The sequence below is a fragment of the Pogona vitticeps genome, chromosome 5 (assembly GCF_051106095.1).
Source record: "Pogona vitticeps strain Pit_001003342236 chromosome 5, PviZW2.1, whole genome shotgun sequence".
Classification (NCBI taxonomy): domain Eukaryota; kingdom Metazoa; phylum Chordata; class Lepidosauria; order Squamata; family Agamidae; genus Pogona; species Pogona vitticeps.
Genome location: NC_135787.1, coordinates 174,009,199 through 174,036,339, shown reverse-complemented (window position 1 = coordinate 174,036,339; position 27,141 = coordinate 174,009,199). Strand labels below are relative to the sequence as shown.

The 27,141-nt window shown below is 40.1% G+C and overlaps 1 protein-coding gene across 4 annotated transcripts; it reads left to right on the top strand.

The window, feature by feature from the left end:
* The first annotated feature begins 49 nt into the window (after nucleotides 1-49).
* MKRN1 (makorin ring finger protein 1) lies at nucleotides 50-26,675 on the top strand. Of its 4 annotated transcripts, XM_020800458.3 has the most exons (8): nucleotides 54-340; nucleotides 12,136-12,264; nucleotides 15,705-15,931; nucleotides 18,692-18,918; nucleotides 21,449-21,663; nucleotides 22,392-22,502; nucleotides 22,975-23,113; nucleotides 24,896-26,675. In XM_020800458.3, exons 1-8 carry the CDS (start codon nucleotides 123-125, stop codon nucleotides 25,106-25,108), a joined length of 1,479 nt encoding a protein of 492 aa, XP_020656117.1. In that variant the 5' UTR covers nucleotides 54-122; the 3' UTR covers nucleotides 25,109-26,675. The 4 variants fall into 4 exon arrangements, with proteins under 4 accessions (XP_078232371.1, XP_020656119.1, XP_020656118.1 ...); XM_020800460.3 differs by lacking the exon at nucleotides 12,136-12,264 and having other exon boundaries at nucleotides 52-340; XM_020800459.3 differs by lacking the exon at nucleotides 22,392-22,502 and having other exon boundaries at nucleotides 53-340.
* The last annotated feature ends 466 nt before the right edge of the window (nucleotides 26,676-27,141 follow it).

The following is a 27,141-nucleotide window of genomic DNA, read 5'->3' as shown; positions in this document are numbered from 1 at the left end:
CGTCCCCGCGAGGCAAAAGCGAGGGAAGCCCCGCCCCGTCGCCCCGCCCTCCTGTCCAGCGGGCCGGAAGGATGCGCTCCCGGAAGTTCCGGTGGGGCCATCGCTGTGTGGGGTAAACAGTAATGGCGGAGGCTGCGGTGGCCCCCGGTGGTGGCGGAACAGTGGGAGCAACGAGCTCGGCCGCTGGGGCAGCTTCCGTGACGGCTACCAGCGCTGACAGCGCCTCCGCCACCACCCTCACCACCACGGCCTCCCGCCTCCCCACAGCCGCACCCCAGCCGTCGCCGGCCGGAGCCGGAGGAGGAAGTAGCGGCTGTTGGACTAAGCAGGTCGCCTGCAGGTAACGTGCTGAGGCGATGGCCGTGATGGCGCCCATGTTCCCATTCTCTTGGAACCCACTCTCCCTCCCAATCTTCTCCCCTCTCCCGTGAAAACAGCCAGACCTCAAGCTTGACTTGGGACCCATCCTGACATTGCTTGGTTTTCTGGATTTCAGTCTTCTCCCTCCAGTTTGAGAGAGATGTTGTCCTCAATCGGACTTCCCTCGCGCGTCCAGTTCTCATTGTTCGGTTAGCTTGTTTTTAGTTTGGGGCCAGGATTCCACCCCGAATGAATGCACAGTCTTTTCAAGGGCTGGCAGAAAAAGTGGCCGGGGGTGCGACATGGATGGTAGTGGGGATCGGCATATGTCCACTGTTCCTCTCTGTTCTTTTTTCCTTCGGTGCTCGGACGGATTTTCTTCTGACGTGATTTCTGAGTTTTTAACTTCGCGGGCCGTAAATACTACCTGTGCCATTACTTCTCATCACCTCAGTGTTCTTAATATAACTTTTCATAAAAGGACCTCTCTCTTATCATGGTATGCGGTCCTGTTCTTTTGTGTCGACAATATTCCACCTAGCCTCCTTCTATTTACTGTATTAAATTCATCAGGTTGCTGCTCCTTTGTGGCAAGAATTAGCTTTGATCTCTATGTATTCAAGAAATTTTAATGTAATTTCTACAATGAACTGATAACAGAGTTGTATATTTGATGGTAAGATGAAAGATCTGGGCAGTCTGTGATGGTGTTTAAAGCCCTAAGCTGAAACAAATATTTGAAGCAGTGCTTCCTGTTTAAATTCTGAATTTGAGGCTTATATAAGCCATGATAATTTGTATATATTTAACTGTAATGGTCCTCTCACTCTGTGTTAGGCAGTGGTGAGTGCTTTCTTGGCTTTAAGTGTTTTTCTCTATAATTTAGAACCACCCCCTCCTGGTCATTTTCTTTAATTCAGCTGCAGCTGTGTTTGCAATTATTTAAACTAGTGTTGTGTTAGATGCATTTTCAGAAATGTGGAAGTGATTAGCTTTAGCAGTTTTCCTTCTCACATTTGGACAGTGACATATGGAGGAAGAGATTTGTGTCATCTCAGACATAACTGTCAATTTACAGGGTTGTATAAGAAATGCAGACCAGTTATGTTGTCAAAACTATAACTATCTAAACTAGATGGTGGAGCAGCAGAGGGAGAAGCCAATAGGAAAAGATGAATATGGGCAAATGTCAATGAACCATCTGTCAAGCAAAACAACCCCCTTTCTTATCCCTACAGTTCAAGGATGCCTAGCTCTTTGAAAGCCCATTATCTTTGGGTAATAAAGATTCTATATAGTGTAAGACAGGCTGAAATTAGAACTGCTGAAAAGAAAATAAGCAAATTGGAGCATCCTAAATCTTCTGCATAGTTAAAGACAATTCTGGTTGGTTTGGCAATAGTTGTATTACTTATAGCTGCTGAATTACTGGAAAATATCCATGGTTTCTAAGCTGGGCATGGGCTATACCTGTGTATATATATATATACACACACACTGTACTGTTTATCTTGTTTAAATATTTAAGCAGATGCCTATTGGGACAGTATTAGTAGTAGATGGTGGGGTGACAGTGCAACATGTGCCTCTTAAATTCCTTTCATGAATTTTGAGTTCATAAAGTTTGCAACAGTGCTAGACGTAGAAACAGTGATGGATCAGGACCACAGATCTGTCTAGTCATGCTTTGTGCTTTCCACAGCAGCTGACCAATGAATGCTTCAGATTGGTGTGTGTCTTCTGATACTGAGGATTATATATTGCTGTGATTGTTAGTAGCCATGGCTAGCTTTATCCTCCATGGAAAATACAATTACCAAGAAAACACCCAGAGTTACAGGAAAAGTCATCCATTCCATTGCTGTGTTTTACAATAGATTTTATTTATTTATTTATTTTACTTACTTACTTACTTACTTATATGCCGTCCACACTACCTGAAGGTCTCTGTGTTTGCTATGCATGGCAACATGTTCTAGTCAATGCAGTGTTAGACGTTTGCAACCCCACGTCCTGGTCTCTGTTCAAAAGAATGAGAGGCAATGTTTATTATTTGATAACTCTTGTTTCTTTGTGTTCTTTACTTCAATGGTCCCCAACCTTGGGCCTCCAGATGTTCTTGGACTGCAACTCCCAGAAGCCTTCACCACCACCTCTGCTGGCCAGGATTTCTGGGAGTTGAAGTCCAAGAACATCTGGAGGCCAAGGTTGGGGACCACTGCTTTAGTTCATCTTTAGTTCTTTAGATTTGGTCTTTCCTGCCTTTTTGTCTACTGTATTTTCCCTAGTTAAACCTGCAAATTAATAGTTGTGTTTTTTAGGTTACTCTGTTTTCGCAAATTAAAGGCGTTTGCAGATGTTTTATTGATACATTAACTCTAGAGATTTTAACATCTGTAGTTTCTGAGAATAGTGTAGAACAGAAAAGTGAAATTGGTTGGGCATGGGTGAACTTTGGAGGGAGCAATGAAATGGGCAGGAAATGTTTCATGCTTAATTTGCTTTTGGTCCTGTACAATTCTGGAAATAAGGTTGTGTGCCGAGTCATTAATGTAATTACATTTTAAACTACTTCTCTGGTGGAATATGTCTACAGTTACAAAATGATGACTATTTAAGAGTTAAAGAGTGTGCACAGTATAAAGGTCATGTGAAAACTAGTATCTCTGCAAGTCTTAATGTCTAAGTTTATAATGCAGAATGCATGCAAGAACATCCTTTTAGCTTTCTGGTTCTGAATTTGAAAACTAACAATTTTAACAGTACCGTAGTAGCTGAATTTGCTGCCTCGTTTGAAATTGTTTCATTTCTGCCTGTCCATGATTAATATAAAAATAAGATGCTAACTTGCTGTTGAAACATGTACTGTACATCAGTTATCTTTATAACACAACAAAGCCTGATTTATATCTCTCTTCTACCTATATATGCACATGTAAATGTAAAATATGTGAGATGTCATTGCTAGACATAGAACATAAATGGTTTTCCAGAAAAAGAGCAGAATGCATCAATTATTGATAATTTGTAAAGTTCTCAAGCAGAAAACAAATATTTAAACAGTTACTTGGATTCTGTCTAGCTCTTAGGAATGTAAAAGTTTACATAGTAAATATGTGTCGGTATATCCCTCAGACAGTACTTACTAGCAGTTCAGAGCAATGCTCCTGCTAATTTTCTGTGACCTGAAGCAAATAGATGGCAACAGTGGCTCAGCTGCACAGCACCAATGCAGTGGTGCACATCCACGCAGCTTAGAGGGAACATTGATTCAGAGCTGTGCAGAAATAGACATTTGTTTCTAATCCACAGAAAACCTACAAGAACTCATAAAAGCTGTAGCACTGGGGGTTGTCTAAAACTCATATGTACAAGCAGCAGAATCGAAATTGTTTTCATTTTACAATTTTAAGAAAATTGGAACAGAGAGCTGTAAGCTGACGACTTCGAAAAAGGGATAGCAGGAATCATACATGTAAAATATTCTAATAAATGAAGGTCTTTTTTTAAAAAAAAGAGATGGTTCCTTGTTCTGGATCCTTTAGGTAAAGGCCAGTAGGTGGGATTTATACTAGCAAGAATCTACCATCTCCTTTGTCATCTTTCTGAGGAGGAAGGGAACCCTACTCTGTTCATGTCCTTTCATGTCAATGGAAGTCATCTGTAGAGACAGATGTAGGACATATTTCTGGCCTGCTTGCTTCACTCTTAAAGAACGGTGCACTTTCTGCTCATTAACCTCAGCTAACTCTAGATGAGAGTTATTAAAGTTGCAAGTACGAAATATTCCCTCCTCTGTCCTGACAGGTCATAGAAGAACTAAGTCACAGAGTGTCCACCTGAAAGTTGTAGCAGCCATTTGCTCTGCTGATTTCTGTATAAGTCTATATAAGACATGAATGACAGTCGGATGTTGAGTGGCTGCCAAGCATAAACATGCATAAAGAAAAGGATGCAACTATAATATCACAACATGTTATGTGATCTCATACATGAACCTTAAATGAAAACCATTTAAAGGAAAGAGTCGTAGAGATATTTAGAATAGCTAACAACTTTTTGTTTATAGGAAGGAAAGAGCTGGATCATTTGTCTTCTTATTCAAGAGTGAGTTGGTTAATTACTGCCACTGTGGATAAAATAATAACAGCTTATTGGATTCTAGTGCAGATTGCAGTAGGATCCAATTCATATAATTTGTTAACTCTTCTAAACTGCTGATTTTAGGAGTATCATTTCAGGCAGATTTTTTTTTAAGAAATAGAATGGGCCAGGCATATTCACAGTGGGCACGTTAATTAGGACATACAGCCTCAGGCTGAGGGTGTTCCTAACTATGAAATTGCCCCAAAGTTAAGTCTTGCCTCCATTTCGAGTTCATCTCAGGTTATTGCTAAATTGAAGCAGATTTAACCAGATGGCCTAAAGCATCTCTGCTGAATGCATGATCATTTTTTCTCCCGCACTGTTGGAATTAAATCTACACAGGTCAAATTGTATTGTACAGAAGTCATAGTTAAAAAGAATTAGCATTCATACCATATTTGACATCTATGTAATTGATTAAATTGATCAGTGTTTGTATAGTCCGTTCTGCTGGCACATTAAAAGAAATGTACTCACAGGCCCGTTTTCTAAAATGGAAAGGAAAGCAAAGCACAAAAAGAAGGTGATCAAGGATTTTTGAACTTTGTAGATACACAACAGATCACTGCCTATACTTTCCATCATGCATCAGTCACATCCTCTCTTATTACCTGCCCACATTTTAAAATAGTTGATAGGGCAAGACAATTAAACATATCCAAACAGAGCACCACCCATGGTGGTGTTTCGGTTGACTGCAAAGCAAGCAAGCCTTCTGTAAAGGAATTCAAGGTTGCTATCTCCTCTTGTACATGTGCATTTTATTTTCTTGGCATCCCATATCTATTCTTGTTAGTTGTTTAATACACGTTTTTGCACGTGGATATAATCTGACTTCAGACCTGCATGAAGGCCATAATGTGTTTAGTACAGAAAGTGGGGTTTTCAATTACAAGTTTATAGATTAGTTGCTTGTTCTGTTTGGTGGTCCCTGATGCGTATTCCTGATATGTGTACTCACTTTGTATATTTTATATATCAGATGGTATAGTAAATTTTGCCTTTTACAGTGCAGAGCTTATCTTCTTGTGGGGGAAAAAAGCATAACGTATATTTTCGTGTATAATACTATACTTTTGTCTAAAATCTTTAGACTGAGTGTTGAGGGTCATCTTATACACGGAAGCTGAGGAGAGAACAAAAACAAGTAGAAGGGAAAACAGGGATCAAAGTAATCCTGCAGCACTTTGACCCCTTTCCCCCTACACTTGCTAAACCCCACTTAGATTTCTTAATTTTGGATTAGAAAACTGGAGGGGTCTTATACATGGGGGCGTCTTATACGCGAAAAAATACGGTAATATGAAAGTGGCCCACAGATGTAGTTCTTTTTGATCTATACTTTAAAGAAGGGAAGCTGTTCATTTAATTAAGAGATCTGTCTGCTTGTAGATTTAGAGGCTAGGTGCTATACTTCAGTTGAGGGAGAGACATGTTCTCTTATTTAGGGAGTAGGTGCTATCGTATGCTGTGAAGCAGTGACATTGAAACATTTCAAGGGCGACCCCATGAAAAATCTGAACTATGGTTGGGGGCCGAACCAACTTTACTTAAAAATAAAATGAAACAGTGATGTTATGATTGTTTTTATCTTAAACTTGTTAATCTTCACAAATACTAAAGAGTTTTTTTGCGGTATGTTAAAGATAAGCAACTGATCAACTTTAGACAAAAAGCTATACAGTAAATGGTTTTGATGTTCACAACTGTCCGCGGGCTGGACAGGAGCGGCTCGCAGGCCGTATGTGGCCCTCGGGCCTCACTTTGCCCAGGTCTACATTAGAGCTTCATTCTTGCTTTTCATAACACCAGACGATTGTTATCCATATCAGTGGACTCCTGAATATTTGGTACAAAAAACTGCACCTTCAGGAATTATTAGATATAGTTTCAAGATGGTACACTTGGTTCACACAGACAGCTTTATCTCCATGTTTAACGTACACTGTTGTCATTTGGCAAGCTAGCAACTAGAGACATTTGCTGTTAGTATCAGTATCATTTAATCCTTGAAGAACTTTTAAGGTATTTCTCTGAACATAGGTTGAAATCACTGAAGTAAAACTATCATGTGGTCTTGTAATCTTAAATGTAAGTGTGCAGTATATTCCAGAATGGGATACTGGAGTATCTCTTTACTTAGGAAGAGGTAGAGGGAAATTTTATTAATGATTTATGCAATGTTGTTACATGTAGCATATTAGTTTGACGCCTTGATGACTGTGCCATTTCTTCTTTCCTATACTGCAGGATGTCACTCTTTTCTGATCAGGCCCAGTACCAGTGTCTTGTATTTTCAGACGTTTTTAAATATTCATTGTAAACAGGTCTTTTCATTAGCTGTATTTTGGAATATTGAAGGTGACATCTATGGGACATGTGTATACACACACACACACACACACACACATTTTTGTGATAACTGTTCTTTGATATATTTCAAAACTGATTTTGAAATCTAGAAGGATTAGTTAAAGCTTTTGTGGGGAGGAGGCACTGAGAAGTGCATCTTGAAGAAAAATTTCTATATTTGATGTTTTTAGTTTTTTTAAAAAACACTTAAAGGCTTCTTTACATTATGAAAAAGGAGGAGCAAGTCATATACTGTTGGACAGAGCAATTGATTGATCACTGCAACTGTGGACATTCAGTGGCAGTGCTCTTGTCTTTGGCCATGTTACAAGTTACCTGCTTCATATGCAGGAGAATTCTAGTCTAAGCAGGTGATGGCACCCATGCCTCTTGTCACTTCTGTTCCAACTGCACTGACTTAAAATCAGTCTAATGCACATAAAAGATGTCAAGTTAATATTTCAGATTTGTCAGCACAGCATTCCCCATGCAGTAGTATTTGAAAGGGAGATTAATAGCTTAAAGTAAAAGCAGATGGTATGGCTAAAAAAAGTTTTAAAAATAAACTTTATGAGTTTAGTTGTGTCTGTTTAAATAAATGCTCTTCTAAGGGTAGATCTTTTTCATTCTAAAGTTGTTACTTAATTTCCAGGAAGATTCAGCAGCTTTTGGAGCTTTGACTTCATGACAGTGCAATCTTGTGGCAAGAAATGCTTAAGGCTGAAATGAGCACATCTTCCATTTTTTCTTCTATTTTTAGATGGATAAAGCTTTCATAAGGTCACAAGATGACTACTTCATGCTGTTCTCTAAGGGAACACAGTACTTTAATACTTTAAAGATTAATATCAGTTTCTTTTCACATTCCAGCTGGTCTTTTCCTAATAACTTGGGTGCTCTCTTTTATAAAGAAATCTTTCGCCTCTATATATGTATATATGTATGCTTTCATCTTAATGTTGCAGTAGTGCTGTAAATTATTACGTGTTAGTTTATCATTGATGGGTTACATTGGGATAAAAGCATTACGAAAAAGGAAGGTTTTCTGAAACAGTAAAACCTAGTTTAAAAGAGGACTGGGGAAGCTTTGGTTTTACAGATGCTTGGTTACAGTGGGCCCTGCTGAGTGGGGCTGATGGGCATTGTGAGAGAGGCTGTTTTGAAGGGGAGACACTTACAGAGGGTAGTAGGATTAGCCACTGGAATATATCCTGCTTTCTGCAGGTGTTCCCTGAGTGCATTGAAGTTAACATTCATATGAACTATATAAGTGATAAGACTGAGATAATGTTCTTCCCTACCCTCAGATGTGGAGTAATATGAAAGCTGGTGCTGGATGACTGACCCTGTGTTTGGCCAAAGGCACAGTACAGGAAGAAAGAATAACGCTGTCTTGTTGTTATAGCCCCTTGGCTAAAATGTAAGACATAACTATTCAACAATACCTCTTTGGGGATGGAAGTCATCACTGGCTCCACCTTGGTCAGGCTCAGGCAGGATAATTATTAAGTAGCGTGGTGGATATGTATACTACTGAAGCCGAGTCCTGTGTCAAGGACACACATCCAGATGTACACACTTGAAATCAACAGATGGCTGGCTGCAGGACCTAGAAAGGAGGATATACCATTGTAATTCCACCTCCCTTCTTCCATCTCACCTGTGGCTGAACAAGGAAATTAGGTGGTCAAAGCTGGGAAAACAATAGTCATATGTCATCCTTAAGGCTAACAGATTGTTAGCTGAGCTTTTATGGATTACAGACTCTTCCCTTAGATGCACAAAGTATAATCTTACTTTTTGCATCTAAATTTGCTTTGACTTTTTTGTCAGGATCCCTCTCCCAGCTGTGTAGACTGTGTCCGTACCTTAACCCCCGAGGTCATATTCCATGTGTTTGAACAAATGACCTGTAGCCCATGAAAGCTTATGTTGCAGTATATCTGTTAAAGTTGTCACATGATTCTTTCTTGTTTTGCTGCAACAAAATTAACTACCCTTTTGGAAAAGGTATGAAAGATAACCTACCAGTCTTCATAATATGTTGCTTTATCCCAACATTGTAATTTTTTAATAATATGCAAGTATTAGTTTTTTTGTCGAGAAACAGAACAATGAAATAAATAACCAAATCACCAGAAAAGGAAAAGGGGGATGGGGAACAGTTAATAAAGACTCACTATTTTCCCCAAGCACAGATCACTGAGATTGTCTCCTTCTGTCTGGTAGTGGGACTAGCACTCTCACACATATGGCTACAATATGGAAACAATATTATCCTTATAGGACCTGTATAAGCATATACTGTATACAAAATGTTATCAGTAGATCAATAAACTGTGTATGTATGCAAAGTTTCTTGAACAGTTGTAATGTATAACTATAATAATCATCATCTTAGAACTGCAGAGCTGGAAGGGATCCTATGGATCTTTGAGTCCAGCCCCTGTCAAGGAGGCACAGTGGGGAACTGAACTCCCAACCTCTGGTCTGCAGCCAGAGAACTACCGTAACCACTGAACTGTGCAGCAGTTCTACTTAGTAACTACTAAGAATAATTGTAATTTATTCTAATATGCTAAAGCAAAATGAAATAGGAAGCAGTCAGTTGTTTGAGCAAACAACTTGCGAACAACTGGTTACAGCTGGAAGAAGTATTTGACCCACCATATGTTTTGGACATCAACTTTCAGAGATCGAGGCAGTGGCAGGGAATTGTGACAGTTGTAATCTATCTAGAAGATCAAAGATTCTTCAACCATGGTGTGTGTGTGTGTGCGCGCACGTGCGTGCGCACATACAGAGGATACTGTTGAATTGCAACTCGCGTCTTCCTTTTATCTTGACTCTACTGGCTCAGGTTGGTGTGAGTCAGGAGTCCAACAATACAGTGGAGCCCTGCTAGACATTTACCTCGGTAAACGACGAAATTGCTTGACGATAACTTTTTTGCGATCGCTATTGCGATCGCAAAATGATGGTTCCTATGGGGGAAATCCGCTTTACGTTGGTTAGGTCCCTACTTTGCGAACTGTTTGTTCGCTAAACGATGATTTTGCCAGTTCCGCAAAATGGCTTTCCTTTGCAAAATGGCTTCCTTCCCTTCGCAAAATGCTGTTTTCCGGACAGAAGCTTCAGAAGACAGCGATTTTAAACAGCTGATCAGCGGTTCTCTATGGGTGATCTTTGCTAGACAATGAGATATTTCCCCATTGGAACGTATTAACCGGTTTTCAATGCATTCCAATGGGGATTTTTTCCCCACATGACGAAGATTTTGCTGTACAGCGATTTTCCTGGAACGGATTATCATTGCCATGTGGGGCACCACTGTATCTTGAGAGCATCAAGTGAAGATAGGGTGAGGTAAAGTTTCATGAAGTCACATATAGAGTCCCAGGAAATCTACATATATGCTTGCCTATAATACAAAATGAAAAGCCAGAGGCTTAAATGCTTTTGCTATTCCAAACTGTAGTAGACCTATTGGATCAAAGCAAAGTGTGCTGCTTTGAATCAATAGTAAAATCTTGAGTATGTAAAATCCATGGAGTCAGTCTACTGTAGCTTGGACCAGCAATTCAGTTCAGGCCACTGTTCTGCAATTTCATGTTGATGTTCATATTTACCAAATTTACTAAATATTTTTAGAACTGCAAAGCTGGAAAGGACTGTACAGTATTGATAATCTAGTCCAGGCCCTGTAAGGAGACACAGTGGGGAATTGAACCACAAATACCTAAACCACTAAGATATGCAGCAGTTCATTCACATGGGATTATCACTTGCTGTGTGTTTTCCTCAGTCACAATAGTCCAGTCATTCACATAAACCTAAATATCAACACAAAAGAAGGCAAGAAGGGAGCATCTTCTAGGGTCCTATAGATATTACGTGATTTTGTTTAATACTTCACCTTTGGGGTTACTGATTCACAATCGTATTTCAAGGTGGACATGTGGTATGTGGACCAAGACTGATACCATCCTCCTCTATCATATGCCAAATTTGGTATGACTGAAAAAGCATAGTATAGCTAAGTGCAAAGGGGTAAACTAAACGGGCCCAATGAATGATTCAACAGAAGTTATAGTTAGTCTTTAAAAACTGTATATCATGCGAGTCCCCCTCTATTCAGCATTGATTAGGCCTCGCCTTATACTTAAGAATAAGCTGTGCCTTGCCTTTCTGGCAAGGATAGACACCTTTTGGCCTGCCAGCCCTCACAATACCCTCTTGTGCACTTGCACTCTCTCTTTCTCTCATTCTCTCTCTCTCTTCCAAAAAGACTCAGGAAGTCCCCTTTAGTCCTTAAGGGGAAATGGAAAGCAATTTTACCATGTTTTGGAGGGCCAGCATCACTAGCCCACATCCTTCTAAACACTCTTTTTAAAGCAAGACATTGGTTTTCTAAGCCAAATCATTGTCTTAAACCAAAGCTTGGGTGCTGGCTGTTTTTAATGAACTATAGTTATGACTAACCCAACATTGCATAAAGGCATTGATGTTCTCCACTTTTGGCCCTAAGCAGCTTATATTTATAAGTATGCTGAATATGGAGGTTTTATTTAGTTATCATGACCAATAATTGCTGCTAGGCTTATCTTCCATGAATTTCTCTAATCTTCTGCATTAAAGGTGATTACTGTATCTGTGTTGATCATCTAATGGAAGCACAGATTACCCTGTGTTTAGTCATCTGTTTGTGCCTGTGTTGATGACCACTTTTATAGCAAATAATTCAAGAAATGTCCATTATGTGATAACATCCTTTTCTGTCGGTTCTAAGTGTACTGGACATTGCATGACCCAGGGTTCTAGTATTATGAGATTCTAGTATTTTTCTCTTTCTCTCCAAGCAGGACAAAATAGCTTTTGTATATGAAAAAATCAAAACTTGAGAAAGTTACTGTACTTTCTTTCTAGGAAAAGTAGATCTTGGGAAAGTTAGGTTTTTCCCCTGTTGCTATTTATGGGAAATGTAGTGTAAAATGTTAACTTTCCCAAGTTTTGAAAATGGTCCCAACATTCTCAAGACAGACACATTTTACTAAATTTTCAGCTGCAGTGGAGATGCTGTTGACTACCGACCTGTATGTTTGGCAAACAGCAATTAAGAAAAATCTCTGAAGGATGGGTGTTATTTATGACATCTGAAGGTTCACGTTAATTTCTCCAGATGATTCACTGTTGCTTCTCATTTATTTGCACTGAGTATAGTGGAATACCTTTAAAACATTGTTGATTGAGTTGTCTTTGCGATGCTCTGTCTTTCAGGTATTTCATGCATGGTGTTTGCAAGGAGGGGGATAACTGCCGTTACTCTCATGATCTCTACACTAGTCAGTCTGCCATGGTGTGCAGGTATTTTCAGCGAGGATGCTGTGCTTACGGAGATCGTTGCAGGTACAGAAATGCAGCTTACTGGGTTTTTTTAAAATTTATATAATTTTTTTAAAACTGCAACATAAACATAAAATACATAAACCAAAATACAAATCAACTTCCATAGTTGGGACCTCTTGCAGTAATCTTCTTCTTCCTTTGCCTTTATTCTTCTTCGTCCTTTATTGTCCTCTTCTCCAGAACTGCATCGATTCTTGATTTGGAGCTTTCCCTTTTCCTCTTGTTAGCACGTATTCAAGAAATCTGCCCCATATATCATAAAAATGATAATTAGTTACACAGAACTAATTATTAAAACTCAAATACAGAACTAATCCCCTATATTCATGACCAATAGCTCTCAGTACCTTCCTACCTGCCCCCTGTTTAATTTCAGAAGAATTAAATGAGCAGTTCAAAAACTAGTCGATGTATAGGTCAGCAAACACATTTGTCACAGAAATTCTTCTTCTTACAAGAGTTCTCACCAGGGCAGGTTCTAACCTGACATGTTTTACATAAAAGCAACATGTCAGGTTATTTGGACTGCTTTGCATGTCCATGACATTTGCCCGCCTAAAGCAAAGAACAGAAGAGTGCCTCTTGCTATTCCATGTGAAAAAAAAACTAGACGGGCAGTTGAGTCTGCAGCATTGGCAATCTGGAAATATCTTCCAGCACATTCAGGGGCAGTAGACTAGCTTAAGAAATGCGAGCCAAACTGCATGGCAGATAATCCTTCTTCAGCACCTGTCTGTCGTGTCCCAGCATGTGCTGCCTGTGGCAACCATTTCATTCTGCCTAATAGTAGGGTTCCCTCTGGACTGATGTAGAGGCTGGAGAAGGGAGCTACTTGGTACAACCTGCCCATGTTTTGGTCTTACTTTAAGATATAATATCTGAATAAGGCTGGGGAAACTGCTGTCTTTATCTTTCAGCCTCTCTTTATGTCATGCAGTTGTCCATATGCCCCCAAATTGTTAATCCCTCCTAAAAGCTACTGTAGTACTTCTGAAGAGTTATAATGATCATGTGCTGTCTAGCATCACATGTCAAGTGCCTCTTATAGGGGGAAAATGTAAAATATTTTACACATGAAAATTGTTGGATAAAATTAACATTGATCCTGCATGTATTTGTTCAAAGTCATTTGTATTTTAAGGAAGTAAAAAAAAACTTATGATTCTTTGATACACTGATAAACTTATTGATAAGAACAACAAAAGTATGAACAAAGAAGGCAACTTCTGACTTTATTAATGCCACTTTCCTTAGAGCTTGGGAATCACTTTTAGACAGTGGAAGATTACTGTCCGGTTTAGCTCACTTGGCCAGTTTTTCTAGTACTATAAGTGGTATTTGCATAGCTTCAGCCTATCAGAATGTGTACCTAATCCATTAGCAACATTAAAATACCTTTACATCCTTAAACCTTTTTATTTTTGAGGCATTCAGTTGTTGATCCAGAAAAAAATTATACAGGAATGTGTTTTCTGATATGAATGCAAACAGAGCTCTTACAGCATGCTAATAAGTAGCACTCTGGCATGCATGAAATGTAGGTTCCTTTTCTTGATTTTATGCCTTGAGGCAGCCATTCACAATCAGATGCCCTCCAGGTGTAGTAGACTACAACTCCCACTGCTCAGCTGTCATGAGATGAGGAGAGTTGCAGTCTAACATATCATATAGTCACTATGTCAGAGACAGCTGCTTTGAGGTATTAAAATAAACTGTAAGAAGACTTTCAGTTCCTTAATGGAGTGCCTGCGGGCTGAAAGCCTTTATTATTTGTTGCGTAGATCGGTGACCCCTACAAATGAATTGGCTCTACATACCAAGTTAAAGCCACTATTAAAGAAAAGATTGATGCTTAATGTGCCAGACAAATGTCTGCAAAATCAGAGTAGCCACATAGCAAAATGCGGGAAACTGTTCTTTTAAACCTTATATAGGAGTTTATGTGTGATATGGTTCTTAACAGTCCAAAACAATTAAGTTAATCTGCCAACATATCAATCCCTCTGTATTTTGTTTTAGTATTATAAGGTAGCAATTTAAATGTCTTAGACAAAGGATATGGGTTTGAATGAAAGTCCTGAAATTGTAATAAACTACAATAATATATGCAAGTTTGTGGTGGTGTCAGGCCAACATAGTGCCAGGCTCCAACTGGGTTGATCTTTGTAAGAGTTTGTATTGTATCATTAAGCTCACTTGGGACAGTCACTGTGCCAGCCTCCCCTACCTCATAGGACCATAGTGAGGATAAAATGGAGAGGACATGTGCAAGACCCTGCACTCCTTGGAAGAAAGGCAGGCTATAAATATAGTAAGAACATATGGATGTATGACGTGACAGTTGTGTGTGCATTGTGTCTTTGAGGGAAAACAAGCAGCAACTTCCTTACTATCTGAGAACTAGTACCATCTTGTTCCCATCATTGGTTGAAAGTATTTTCTTCCTCTTGATCCAGCATGTGCAGGAAGGATAATGAGGATAAAATGTGATAATCCCATGTATGTCACCCTACACTCCTTGACTGAATGATAAGATAAGCATGTGAGAATTAAAACATATGAGAGGCAAATTTGTTGTTGCCCATTACAGAACAGATATTTCAGAGTGTGCTTGGAATGAAGGAACGGAGAAGAGCGTCTCTGGTATTTACTGTTTTTTCAAAGGGACTTGTTGATCTGATGCTCCTGCTAGAGGCCGAGAACACCATTTCTCATCAAACTGAGCAAATTACCATGCGTTTGAAAGGAAGATGCTGGGACCTTTGTAATTTGCAAAACTTGATCTCCAACTTTTTAAAAAATGTCCTCGTATATTCTATATAGAGAGAAGCACTAGAACAGCAATGGCAAACCTATGGCACATGTTCCACAGCTGGCACGCAGAGCCCTCTCTGTGGGCATGTGAGCCATGGTGATGCCGCCGTCCATGCCAGCCTCGTGCGGGGCACAGCACCACTCACTGCTGGGGCTCAGCTTGAGCTCACACTGCTGTCTCACCTCCCCCGCCCAAAGAGAACCCGTGAGTGGCGCTGGAGGAGGTGATTGGGCAGCCGTGGCAGAGACGAAGGAAGAGCTGCACTTGGCCACCCCTCACGGCTGCCCATTGACTGTGGCTCCGGCCCCACAAGAGAGTGAGCAAGCAGGGAGGAGCGCAGCACAGGAAGCTTGCTTCACTCTTAAAGAACAGGCAAGCGCCTTGCCGATATTTGGGGAGGGGGCGAAGATACCCCCTGGCCACCCTCTGGAGGATGCTTGCTGATTTGGGCACTCGGGCTCAAAAAGGTTTGCCATCACTGCATGAGAATGTGCCCTCATCTATGACATATAATGGACCTGCTTGTCATGAATATTTTGTAAATGAACTTCAGTACACAGCAGTGATTTCTACATCCATTTTTGCTGAAGAGGATAAAAGTCCAATTCTGATTCTCCCTTACCAGATATGAACATACCAAGCCATTGAAAAGGGAAGAAGTGACTACTGTGAGTCCAGCTGCAAAAACATATCCATCAGCTTCCACAGATGTGACCTCATCCTCTGCAACACTTGAAGTAAGCACCAGTGAGACTGAAATTGAAGACAGAGACTTGGTCGTTGTCGGAGCTGGTGCTGAAGATTGGGTCAATGCAGTGGAGTTTGTTCCTGGGCAGCCATATTGTGGCCGCAGTAAGTTGATTCACTACAGTATTTATAACCTTTATTTGCAAGTATTAGCACTTAATGGGCTTTTTGGCCAGAATGTTATTGCTAGTTTTTTCTTGCATAAGGGATACCACATGATTCTTGGTGGCATGGCATGTTGCTGCTCATTAGTGAAGTGTTGATTGTGTTCCAAGGTGCATGCACAGTTGAATAGCTGACCATTTCTTTTACCCTATAAATGCCAATTGGAAATGAAGGATCTGTTGTGATGTTGCTCTGCACTAGGATTGAAGAGTGATTCCTTCACTCCATAGTCACTCCAGAATTGCATAAGTAGCCCAATTCAGTCTGGTTTTGCATATTTGTCCTATGACAGTACACATCCCTAACTGAAATGCACACAGGATATGTCTGATACTTGATTCCTGGTGGTTTCAATATCACATTGCCTTGTGCTTATGTGGGCACACTTATGTGTGATCTGTAAAGAAGAGGAAAAGAGAGCTGGGAATGGGTGGTGAGAGATAAGACAGTATTAAACTGTTACATTGACAGTTTAATACTGTGCACCATAACCTAGAAGGCTGATGGATATCAGTGGGATTTCTGTTCCTGGACAAAAGCTGAAATTCTGTTACTTTTTACTCAGGCAGAAAGCAAAGGGGGTAACATTTACTTGCTTCCAGCTGGCAGTTGCAGCTGAAATTCTTGTTTGTGGTACAGGCTGTTATGCTTCTGCCCCCCCTCCCCACCCCCAAAATCCCAGCAGTGATTCTTTAATTGCCAGCTGAAAACAACTGAGTGTTAATCCATTTACCTTCCCCCTGTACAACAGTATTTCAACCAGTATGTGCTTTCTAAATAAGTAGCTTATTAAGTCTTTCTCAGCATGTTGTGAAAGAACATAGCTTTATTGTCATTTCCTTGTAAATCTTGCTGAATGTTCTTTGTGTGAATAATATCGTCTTGATTAGTAATTTGGCATCTTGTTATCAAGAGAATGATTTTGGAGTAAGTGTTCATAGTCAGTATTACAGATTCTCTAACAATATACTGGGTATATTGTTTGCAGATACTGTACATAACCGTGCAATTTAAGATCGGAGAACATTTGTCGTCTTATTGTATTTTGGACTTCAAGTTCCAGATGGCTCAGCCAACATGGCATGCAATAACACAGTGTCCTGACTATTTCTGTTGTTGTTATGCTCCGTCAAGGTTGCTTCTGACTTTGGTGACACTATGAAATAGTAACCTTCAAAAGGTCCTATTATTAACAACCCTGCTTAAGTCTTACAAACTTAAGTCTGTGGTTCATTTATTGAGTCAACCCATCTCACATATGGCCTTCCTCTTTTCCTGCTGCCTTTAGCTTTTCCCAACATTATTGTTTTTCCCAGTGGGTCTTGTCTTTTCCTGATATATCTAAAATAAAGTAACCATAGTTCACTCATTTTTGCTTCTAGAAAGAGCTCAAACATCCATTTGTCTTTCCAAGATATTTTGGAAATCAACTTCCATATAGCAGAAATATATTTTCTGTTACTTTTTGGGGACTGAAAGGCAGACCCAGAAGCACTGGAAAGACAAATGCTCACCTACTTTTATTCAGTAGTTCAAAGATCACACACCATTTCCAACATTCAGATGTATCGCATACAGAAATCTACTTCCATCACTTGGATATATTTGCAACTTAACCATCTTTTCTTGCAGTTTGTACATAAGTGGACTTTCATTGTTGCATTTTCATTTTACTGTCAGCTTGTATAACTTTTGAACTAAGTTGTTTTTCTTTCAAAACAATTTTCTTGGGCAATATTAAAAGAGGGGGGCAGTGGGAGAAGAGCTCATTATAGGTATTTCCGTCTTTTCCCAACCTGTGGTCATTATGACTCCAGCCTGATATCCTGGAAGAGTAAGGACTGCTTCCCATTACTAATTCTTCTGCACAATCAAATCTGCATATCCATAAAGCATAAAGTGGGCTTCATGGTAACACTTCCACCTACAGTTAAAAGTACGGAAGGTATATGGCCTGGCCCCCATTCATATTTAGTTACATAGTCATGTATAGGAGTTTAACAGCATGGAACGGTGATTTCAGTTGCAGTAGTAGTGAGCTGAACTGTTGCAGGAGTTGCCAGAATGTGCCAGCCAGCCTCTGGGAGCAACATTGTAGATGCCCATATATGCAGCAGTATTCACACACTTGTGTGGCATTTTAGCAAAAACAATTTAAAATTCCAATGTAAATAAAAAAATTTTTTGAAAGTCATGGTTTTTTAATTTTAAATTAAAATTTTAAAAATCATTTTACCCACTTTGAAGGTTATTTTTCTTAAGATAAACTGACTGATCATTGTAGTTTTAGAATCTGACATCCAAATGATGTAGAAATATTTATAATATAATGATTTAGAAATGACATTTAGGCGCCAGGTCAAAACCTTCCTGTTCCAGAAGGCTTTTAATTGAAATAATATTAGCTGTGGGTCCGATGGCAATTTTTATATATATTTTAATTGTATTTTAATTGTTCTAAATTTTATTGTATTTTAAATGTTGTAAGCCGCCCAGAGACCTTTGGGTAGTGTGGGCGGCATATAAATTAAATGAATGAATGAATGAATGAATGAATAAATAAATAAATAAATAAATAAATAAATAAATAAATAAATAAATAAATAAATAAATAAATAAATAAATAAATAAATAAATAAATAAATAAATAAATAAATAAATAAATAACATGGTCTCTGTCTTCCTTCTGATTTTTGCCAGCTGCTCCTTCCTGCACTGAAACACCTTTGCAGGGAATGGTCATTGAAGAAGAATATGAAAAACAGCAAACAAATCTGGAAATGAAAAAGCAACTTTGTCCTTACGCTGCAGTCGGAGAATGCCGTTATGGAGAAAACTGTGTATATATCCATGGAGATGTATGTGACATGTGTGGCTTGCAGGTCCTCCATCCTGCTGATGCTGGGCAGCGATCCTTGCACATAAAGGTAAGAACTGCTAGATAGCTCAGTGGTTTAGGTATCTAGCTGCAGAATCAGAAGGTGAAGGTTTGATTATGCACTGTGCTTCCTTGACAGAGGCTGGACTCAGTGATCAATAGGGTCCTTTCCAGCTCTGCAGTTCTAAGATTATTGTTGTTGTTAGGAAGATTAAATAAAATAAGTAGTTGGCCAGCTGGAGTTTTAAAGTATTGCCATTTTTGCAAACTTGCAAGCCTCATAGTAGTTCTTGTAACAATTGTAAACTAATAAAAATATGCAGAGTACTGTAATAGTTAATATTTGGATTACTGTATTTTGGGATTCAGAGGATTTAAATGCTGTTCTTGTTATGTGCTGTCAAGTTGGAACTGACTTAACAGGGCTTCTATGGTAAGTGAGATGTTTAAGGGATGATTTTATCAGTTCCACATCCCCAGTGAGTTGCCCAGGCTGAGCAGGGATTAGAATCCAGGCCTCCCGAGTCCTAGTCCATCACTATCCACTGGACCAAACTGGGTATCACTCTACCCTGAGCTTTATACAGCACTGTAATTATTTAAATTGCTTGGGCATATGTGGTTCACAGGACACAATTGCTATGGACTTTCTGGCTCAACAAGGATACTCGCAAGATGCTTTAGTTTTCTCTTCAGAAAATGTCCACAGTTCTTCACAGAGATTAACGTTTTGCTGTGAGAACAATGGTACCATTTTTATGCCATTCAGGTTTTATAGGACCTTTGCAGAGCAAGCAGAATAGGAGTTGGGACAACTGTTATCTGCTGTCCTTCAGATACAAAAGGAGCAGTTACAGTAAATCTGGGAAAGGGGTTTTCAGCCTCCCCAGGGACTATGGGCACATTGGAAAATGCTGAGGCTCTTTCTTGGTCCTCACCACAAAATAACTATCATCAGCCTCTGACTTGTCGTGAAAGACAAGCTGTTTCCCAAGTAACTGAAGACAGGCTGTTGTAGAGTTTGAGTTCTGAATGCTAAATCACATATTTGTGGCCAGTCAACAAGAGTAATTTATGTAAAATATTTTTATCCCGCCTTTCTCCTTAAAAAGACAACTATACTATCATAACTGTCTTAAATTACTGTTCCATGTAAAGTGAACCTTTATATCTAAAAGTCCCGAGGGATGAAATGTGTTCTTATTTCTGACTTTAAAGCAATTTTATTCTGCTCTTTTAATATCCACTCCCAGAGTGGATATTAATAGAATAATACTTGGACAGTATCCTTGGGCTATAGTCTAAAAGAGATATCTCAAAAGTAAAATACAGTATTTTTGTGTCCAGTATACGACTCTCCATCCTTTTCAATATATGAAAGTAGTTGTTTTTGTTTCCAATTCGGGATGTGGGAATGATGCAGTAGTTAAGGCATTTAGAGGATAGTTTGATTTGATCTGGCCACTTGTTGCCAGTTTTGAGAATTCCATACATAATCTGTGAGTGAGTTTCATTGGACTCAGTGAAACTGAATACTGTACGTGCATGAATGAGAGGGTAAAAGAGCGAAACTTCCATCTTGATTGAAGTTTTATTACACTTATAATATTGAGTCACATTTCTCTTAATATATTCAAAGCAGTTTAAGATAAAACAGTGCATTACAAAATTAGAACCAGCATTTAAAACGGAAGAAAAGAATATAGGACAGTAAGATACAGTACTATCGCTGTTTTTAAAGCCTGTAGAAAATCCTTTTAAAGTTTTTGAAGGTTGCAATCGTTTAGTTCTTGGGAAGACATCCCAGGAACCATACCTGATATCCCATAGCTCAGTGGTCCCCAACCTTGGGCCTCCAGATGTTCTTGGATTTCAACTCCCAGAAATCCTGGCCAGCAGAGATGGTGGTGAAGGCTTCTGGGAGTTGTAGTCCAAGAACATCTGGAGGCCCAAGGTTGGGGACCACTGCCATAGCTGATATCCCCTCTCCCAAGATGCATAAGAAAGTCATCTCACAAATGCTTCCCCCTGCTGGTGGCAGAAAGGATCCTCTTCCATCAGTGCTCTGACAAAGGGGACAAAAAGGAGCTGTGTTCTGGGCAGACAGGAGAATGTTTTGCATCCCTGAGATCCAAAGCCTGCTTCTTCCCTGCTACTTTATCCCCCACCCCCTGAATGAGAGCAATACATGCTCCAGACTTGAGTCTAGCAAACCATTTTTCTCTCCCACTGGAGCCTGGAGGGCAGACAATAAACAAAGAGGCACCGAGCAGCAGAAGACATGGGAGTTGAAAGCCTGCCCAACACACACACATGCCCCAGAGGGCTCTGGTTTTTGCATCTCCTATGCCATGAAGTCTCCGTGCCACTCCCAAGAGAGAATTTTGATTGTAAGTGCCTGGTTGTAACCACAATCCAGAGGAAAGTGGCTTCTTATACTCACCCTCATGACAGAAGGGGCGCTGGTACATTTGTGCACTGCTTCAGGCAAGAAATGTTATGTCAACATGGGGCTTGTCCTCCATGGTTATCCTTGTGGTTGGAAGCTATCTGTCATGGTCTTCCTCTCTCCCTTGCAGTCTTGCATTGAGGCTCACGAGAAGGACATGGAGCTCTCATTTGCCGTCCAGCGTAGCAAAGACATGGTGTGCGGGATCTGCATGGAGGTGGTGTACGAGAAGGCCAACCCCAGCGAACGCCGCTTTGGGATCCTCTCCAACTGCAATCACACTTACTGTCTCAAGTGCATCCGCAAGTGGAGGAGCGCTAAACAATTTGAGAGCAAGATTATAAAGTGAGGCACTTCCCCATGTCCGTTGTGCTTTGTTTCTTGGGAAGAAATTAGTATGTTACGTGAACTTGGAACATCACCCCTCTTTCATCCCAAGACTGTGGTTAATAAGTAAAGTTACTATTCAGAATTGAGGGTTATTTGGGTATACTTTCTGACCTTGGTATTCTTGATAGGTCAGTGAGTTCCATTTTGTTTGAATGTTAAGTCATCTTTTTTCTCCTTTTTTCGCTTTTTTTTTTGTTAAATCGTAACAACATGCTGTCCTATTGGTTAAAAATGCAAAATCATTTGGGTTCAGATGTTGAAAGAGACAGATTCAAATGTGTGTTACATAAGCCTTCAGTCTTCTAGTTCATTACTGAACCAGTAATTTATCCCTCTTTAAAGTCTGCCTGGAAAAAAAAATCCCAAACCAATATGGACATTCCAGAAAGCAAAGTTACAAAAAATAATAATAAATTTATTTATATCTAAAGCAAAATGAGTCTGTGTGTGAAATGTTTTTCCCCTTATGCTCTTAAGTAATGGAGAAGCTACAGAATTGAGAACCTCAGAAAATGGTGGGGATTGTGGTCTGGGTGAGATTTATTTTGTGAAAGGAACATGGTACAGACCTCTGAAGTACAATAGACTGCTTTAGAAGGTGGGCATATGCTGTGGTGTGTCTGTAGCTGAAGATAATGCCCCTGTCATGTGGAATTTTGCAGTGCAGTCTGTTCGTTCTCCAGGTCCTGCCCAGAATGTCGGATCACATCTAACTTTGTCATTCCAAGTGAGTACTGGGTGGAGGAGAAGGAAGAGAAGCAGAAACTCATTCAGAAATACAAGGAGGCAATGAGGTATGAGCACAGCAGCCTCGGAGCAAGTTTGACTGCAGACATTAAGGGCGTACTTGGAGAAATGCAGGGTGTTACCTGAAGTCCTCTCATACCTCCTTCCTACCCTCTCCCCTCCACAAAATGCATCTTTAAACACCAGCAGATGCATGCGGATCACGCGTTACTTCGTCGCTCTTTTTTGCCAGACAACTTCACAAACTGTTTCCTTGCCCACCCAATCACAATCTGGCCCTAACTGGTATTACATGCTAGCACAGATTTTCTCCTCTGCATGTACCTACCCATGTGCACACCTTTTGAGTATGTACGTTCACCTAATCCATTGTGTACCTGTGTAGACTGATTGTAAAATGGCTTCAGCAGCAGGCAGTGCCTCTTTTTAAAAGGAAATCACCTGGATTATAAAGCAAATGCAGTACTGAATTCTGATTGGCTATGCTGTGAGTAAGGGTTGCGATATTTTCCTTTCCAGCAACAAGCCATGCAGGTATTTTGATGAAGGTCGTGGGAGCTGCCCATTTGGAGGGAACTGTTTTTACAAACACGCATATCCCGATGGCCGCCGTGAAGAGCCCCAGAGGCAGAAAGTGGGAACTTCAAGTAGATACAGAGTAAGTCCCACAGTTTTATGTTGGTTCGTTTTTTTAGACAAAGGTAAGATGTGTTAAGCTAGATTGTTTTTGTTATTAGATGCTGCTTCCTCCAATTTACAAAATATGAATAATTTTGATGGGCTTCTTTCTGTGTGATCCCAACCAGTCAGGGAACCTGTAAAGAATATAGTGACACCATTACCAAACTCAACTGTTTGACATCTCAAAGCCAAATTAAAGTGGGGCTAGTGCTTCCTGGCGTTGCTGTTGAACATACGAACCCTGTTATGAAAAATCTGCAAAATTACATGGACATGAGTTCATTTTGCAGGTGGTGATAGGTTTTATGGAACATGCTATCTCTTCCAAACCCCAAGATCAGATCAGCCCTAGCCAAAATAGTCTTTCGTATCTCCTTTACCATGTGAATTTTAAGCAGAATTACTGTTTTAAATGGGGTGGGGGTGCAGGTAAAGTTACTCATTTGTACTTCATGTGAGAACAAATTATTCCTCATTTGGTCTGAGAAGGAACATGGCACGTTGTATTTCTTTCTTTAATAATACCACATGAGTATGAAGAGACTGCTCATCCTTATTTATTTAGTAATGCTGAGTTCATTCTTCAGTCAGAATTGTTTGGCATCTCAACAATAAGCAAGTTTGTTATATATCAAGCTTTTACAACCCCTGTCGTAATAAACTGGTTATGCCAGGACCCTTTTTGGCTCATTGTGCTGATGGAAGGAACCTGTCAGTGGATCTCAGAGGAAGAAAATTCCTCCAGCTCTCATAGCCCCACACAACTGCAGTGAGACCCTTGTCCTTCTCTCCCTCATTATTAGGCTCTCTGTGGGCACTCAAAACTCCAGAGGATCATAGGGTTTTTTAACCCTATGCTGCAGAAACTGAGGGTGTGTGGGGACTATGTGTTTTTTGATTTTTTAAAAAATATATTTCTTGATATAGGAATCGATAGTAGCCTGGCCATGATCTTTAAGGTGCCTTAGGTCTTCTGTTTATTCTGTTATTTTGTGCTTACTGTTAGATCCTGTTTTCCCTAATCTGTTTCTAAGAGGCCTCCTTGATGTGATTCCAGATAATCAGGGGTTATGTAGTGAACACAATGATATCATGCCAGTTGCTTTAATCAACTAACATTAACACCTTTTTGGAAACTCTGCAGTCAGAAATACATAATGTAGTCCTGTATAACTGCAGCCCTTCAAGCTAGCTGCATCCTGCCAGTCATACACAGTTACCTATCAGACATTCCAACATTTCACTGCTTTTGAGGATTGCAAAAACAGGTGGTGTTAGCACTTCATATACCACTGGTAACATGGTTAGGAAGGGTGTCCCCTGTTTTGTAGGTCATGGATTTTGCAAGCCTACTCCAGTATGTGGGTATTTCTGCACTTGTTTCAGCTGGTGGCTGCCTATACTGGTTGCATAATTAGATGCTGATTCAAAGATGCAAGAACTATGCCCATAAGGAAGAGGTGGTATAAAGTCACATGATGCTTGGGCAAACCCTTCATGTCCGATTTACCTGCTTGTACAGCCATTGTATAACGGCTGGGATCAGCCTGAGTATATGCAGAGCTTTTTTTATGTCTTGAAGACAACAATGGCACCCTCAAAACCCACCACTTAATGATGTCCTACACATTCCTCATTTCGCTCATTTAGCTGAGGAGCAAGAAATGGGCGGTGGAGCTCTTTGTGTTGGCCTAAAGACGAGGTTTTGTTCCTGGAAACGTCACTCACCTGAGGCCGATAACTGTGCTCCACTTTGCAGGCCCAGCGGAGGAACCGGTTTTGGGAATTCATCGAAGAGAGGGAGGGCAGTGATCCCTTTGAGAACGACGAGGATGATGTGGTGACCTTTGAGCTAGGCGAGATGCTTCTCATGTTGTTGGCGGCAGGAGGCGATGATGACCTGACAGACTCCGAGGACGAGTGGGACTTGTTTCACGATGAGCTGGAAGACTATTATGACTTGGATCTATAGCACCTCTTTGTGGAGTTTGAACTGCCTGCTTGATTTTCAGGCAGTAGCTCTTTTTCCTGTGGTGTTGTGGCAGTGCCTGTGTTTTGTTTTTTCCCCCCCCTCTTAGGCAGGCCTATCCATTCCAGGTGCTGCTATTGTAATAACATTTGACCCAGGGTCTGTCTCCCTTTCCCTGCTCTCGATCTCCCACCCCACTCACCCAGCCCTAGGAGTGTGTGTTTTTTTTCTTCTCTGTTAAAACAAATGACATGAAATAAACCTTTAAAATGTTAGGGTTTTTTTGTACAAATGAATTTAACTGTCAGACAGTTAGATTAGACTTGTTGCTTCATATCTGTGTTCCTGACAGGATTCACCCAGTTCCAGGGTTCAAGTGTTTACATGACTCCACACTCATTTTGAAGAGCCCAGATACAAACATACGAGCAGCGGCTGTGCATCGGGCGAGGGGAGGGACAGGCAGAAGTTGGCCAATGGCCTCTTTCCACTATGGACTTTGGAAACGTGTTTTTTTTCTATTTTGGATACCAGGCTAGTGGTGTATTTTCCTGGCTGGCTTCAGCTCCATTCCAACCTCTCCTCATGTACACGTGTTCATTTGTGGTTTTGGCCTCTTGTTTACTTGCACATTACTATTTACTACTGTGTAACCAGAACCAGGCGCGCGAATGTTCCGGGTTTTTACTGTTTTGGCATGAAAGGCAAACGTGTTTGTGTGTGAAAGGAGAACTTTCTATGTGTGTATATACAAATAAAATGCAGAATTGTATTCCAAGGGCTGGGCAACTTGGTATATGTGTATATTAAAACTTTCCACTTTCCTATCCTTCTCTCACCCCCCCTTCCCACATGCACACCTTTTTTTGGTGCACAGTGTTTTGACATCTGACTGGATTTTGAAGTAAATGTTGTGGATCTCAAGCAATTCTGTGCAAATAATCTTTAAACCAGCTAATAGGACTTGGTAGTTGACACTTCCTTTATGACACCAGCACTCTTCCTTTTTCTTTCCTTTCTAGCCACCTTGCCTCTTCATGTGGTTGTATTTGACTTGTGCAGGCGTAGAAACATGGTTAGCCAAAGAGGGTCTGGACCAAACAATTACCAGTGGAGGACCATGGTGTTTTGGGATCCCTGTGTTCACTTCATCTTTTAAAAATATTGTAGATGATCAGTAACAGCCAAGTAGAGTCTTCTCTTTCTTAGTTAAGAAGCCCCTTGTCAACTTGCAAAGTTGGGCAAGTGAATTTAGATTGGTTATACAACATGTATGTTACTACTTTGTCCTCATGTATAAACAGCCAAACAGCTAGTCTCTAGAGAAGTCCAGATGTCACCAAAGCCTCCCCACTTCCCTCTTTCTTCCTTTCTCCCTTAGTGCAATTTTAACTTCCCATTACATTTAATGCTGCTGGATTCTCTTTGATCTCTTCTGCTTCTGTCCTTTAGATTGCGTCTCCTTTCACTTTTAAATGAATCAGAAATTGTTGCTGAAGTCTGTGTTACTTTGCAGCTGCCTTTTGTAAGAAGCACTTTTCCCAAATAAAAACAAACAAACAGAAAAGCACATTTGTTTTCCAGTTTGAACTTTAAAGATGTACCGGTGTGCTCTTGGTTTATTGTATTTTCTACACTCTTGACATGGGAAACTTTTCCCAGCCTCTCTAACCACCCAGCTGCTAGTCTTTACTTCCATTTGTTAGACTACAGTGGCTTATGGACATCTGAACATTTGCAACATTGAAGATTTGTTCACACATTACATTAAGCCTTTTTTTTTTTTTTTTTGGTTCTAGTTGCTAATTGTGTCTTAGGCAGCCAAACCAACCATCATTTTCCTTGTTTCTGCTCTGTTCCCGTGTCTTTTCTCATGTCCAATTTCACAATGAGCAGCTAAGAAAAGTGAAGCTGGGGCAAAGCCAGAGCTTGAAAAGGTGCTTTTAAAAGTAATAAATTACTGATGGTATTGGGAGCCACCTCTTTGTCAGTTACTTTTTTATACCTTTAAAAGGTCATTTTTTTAAAACATTATA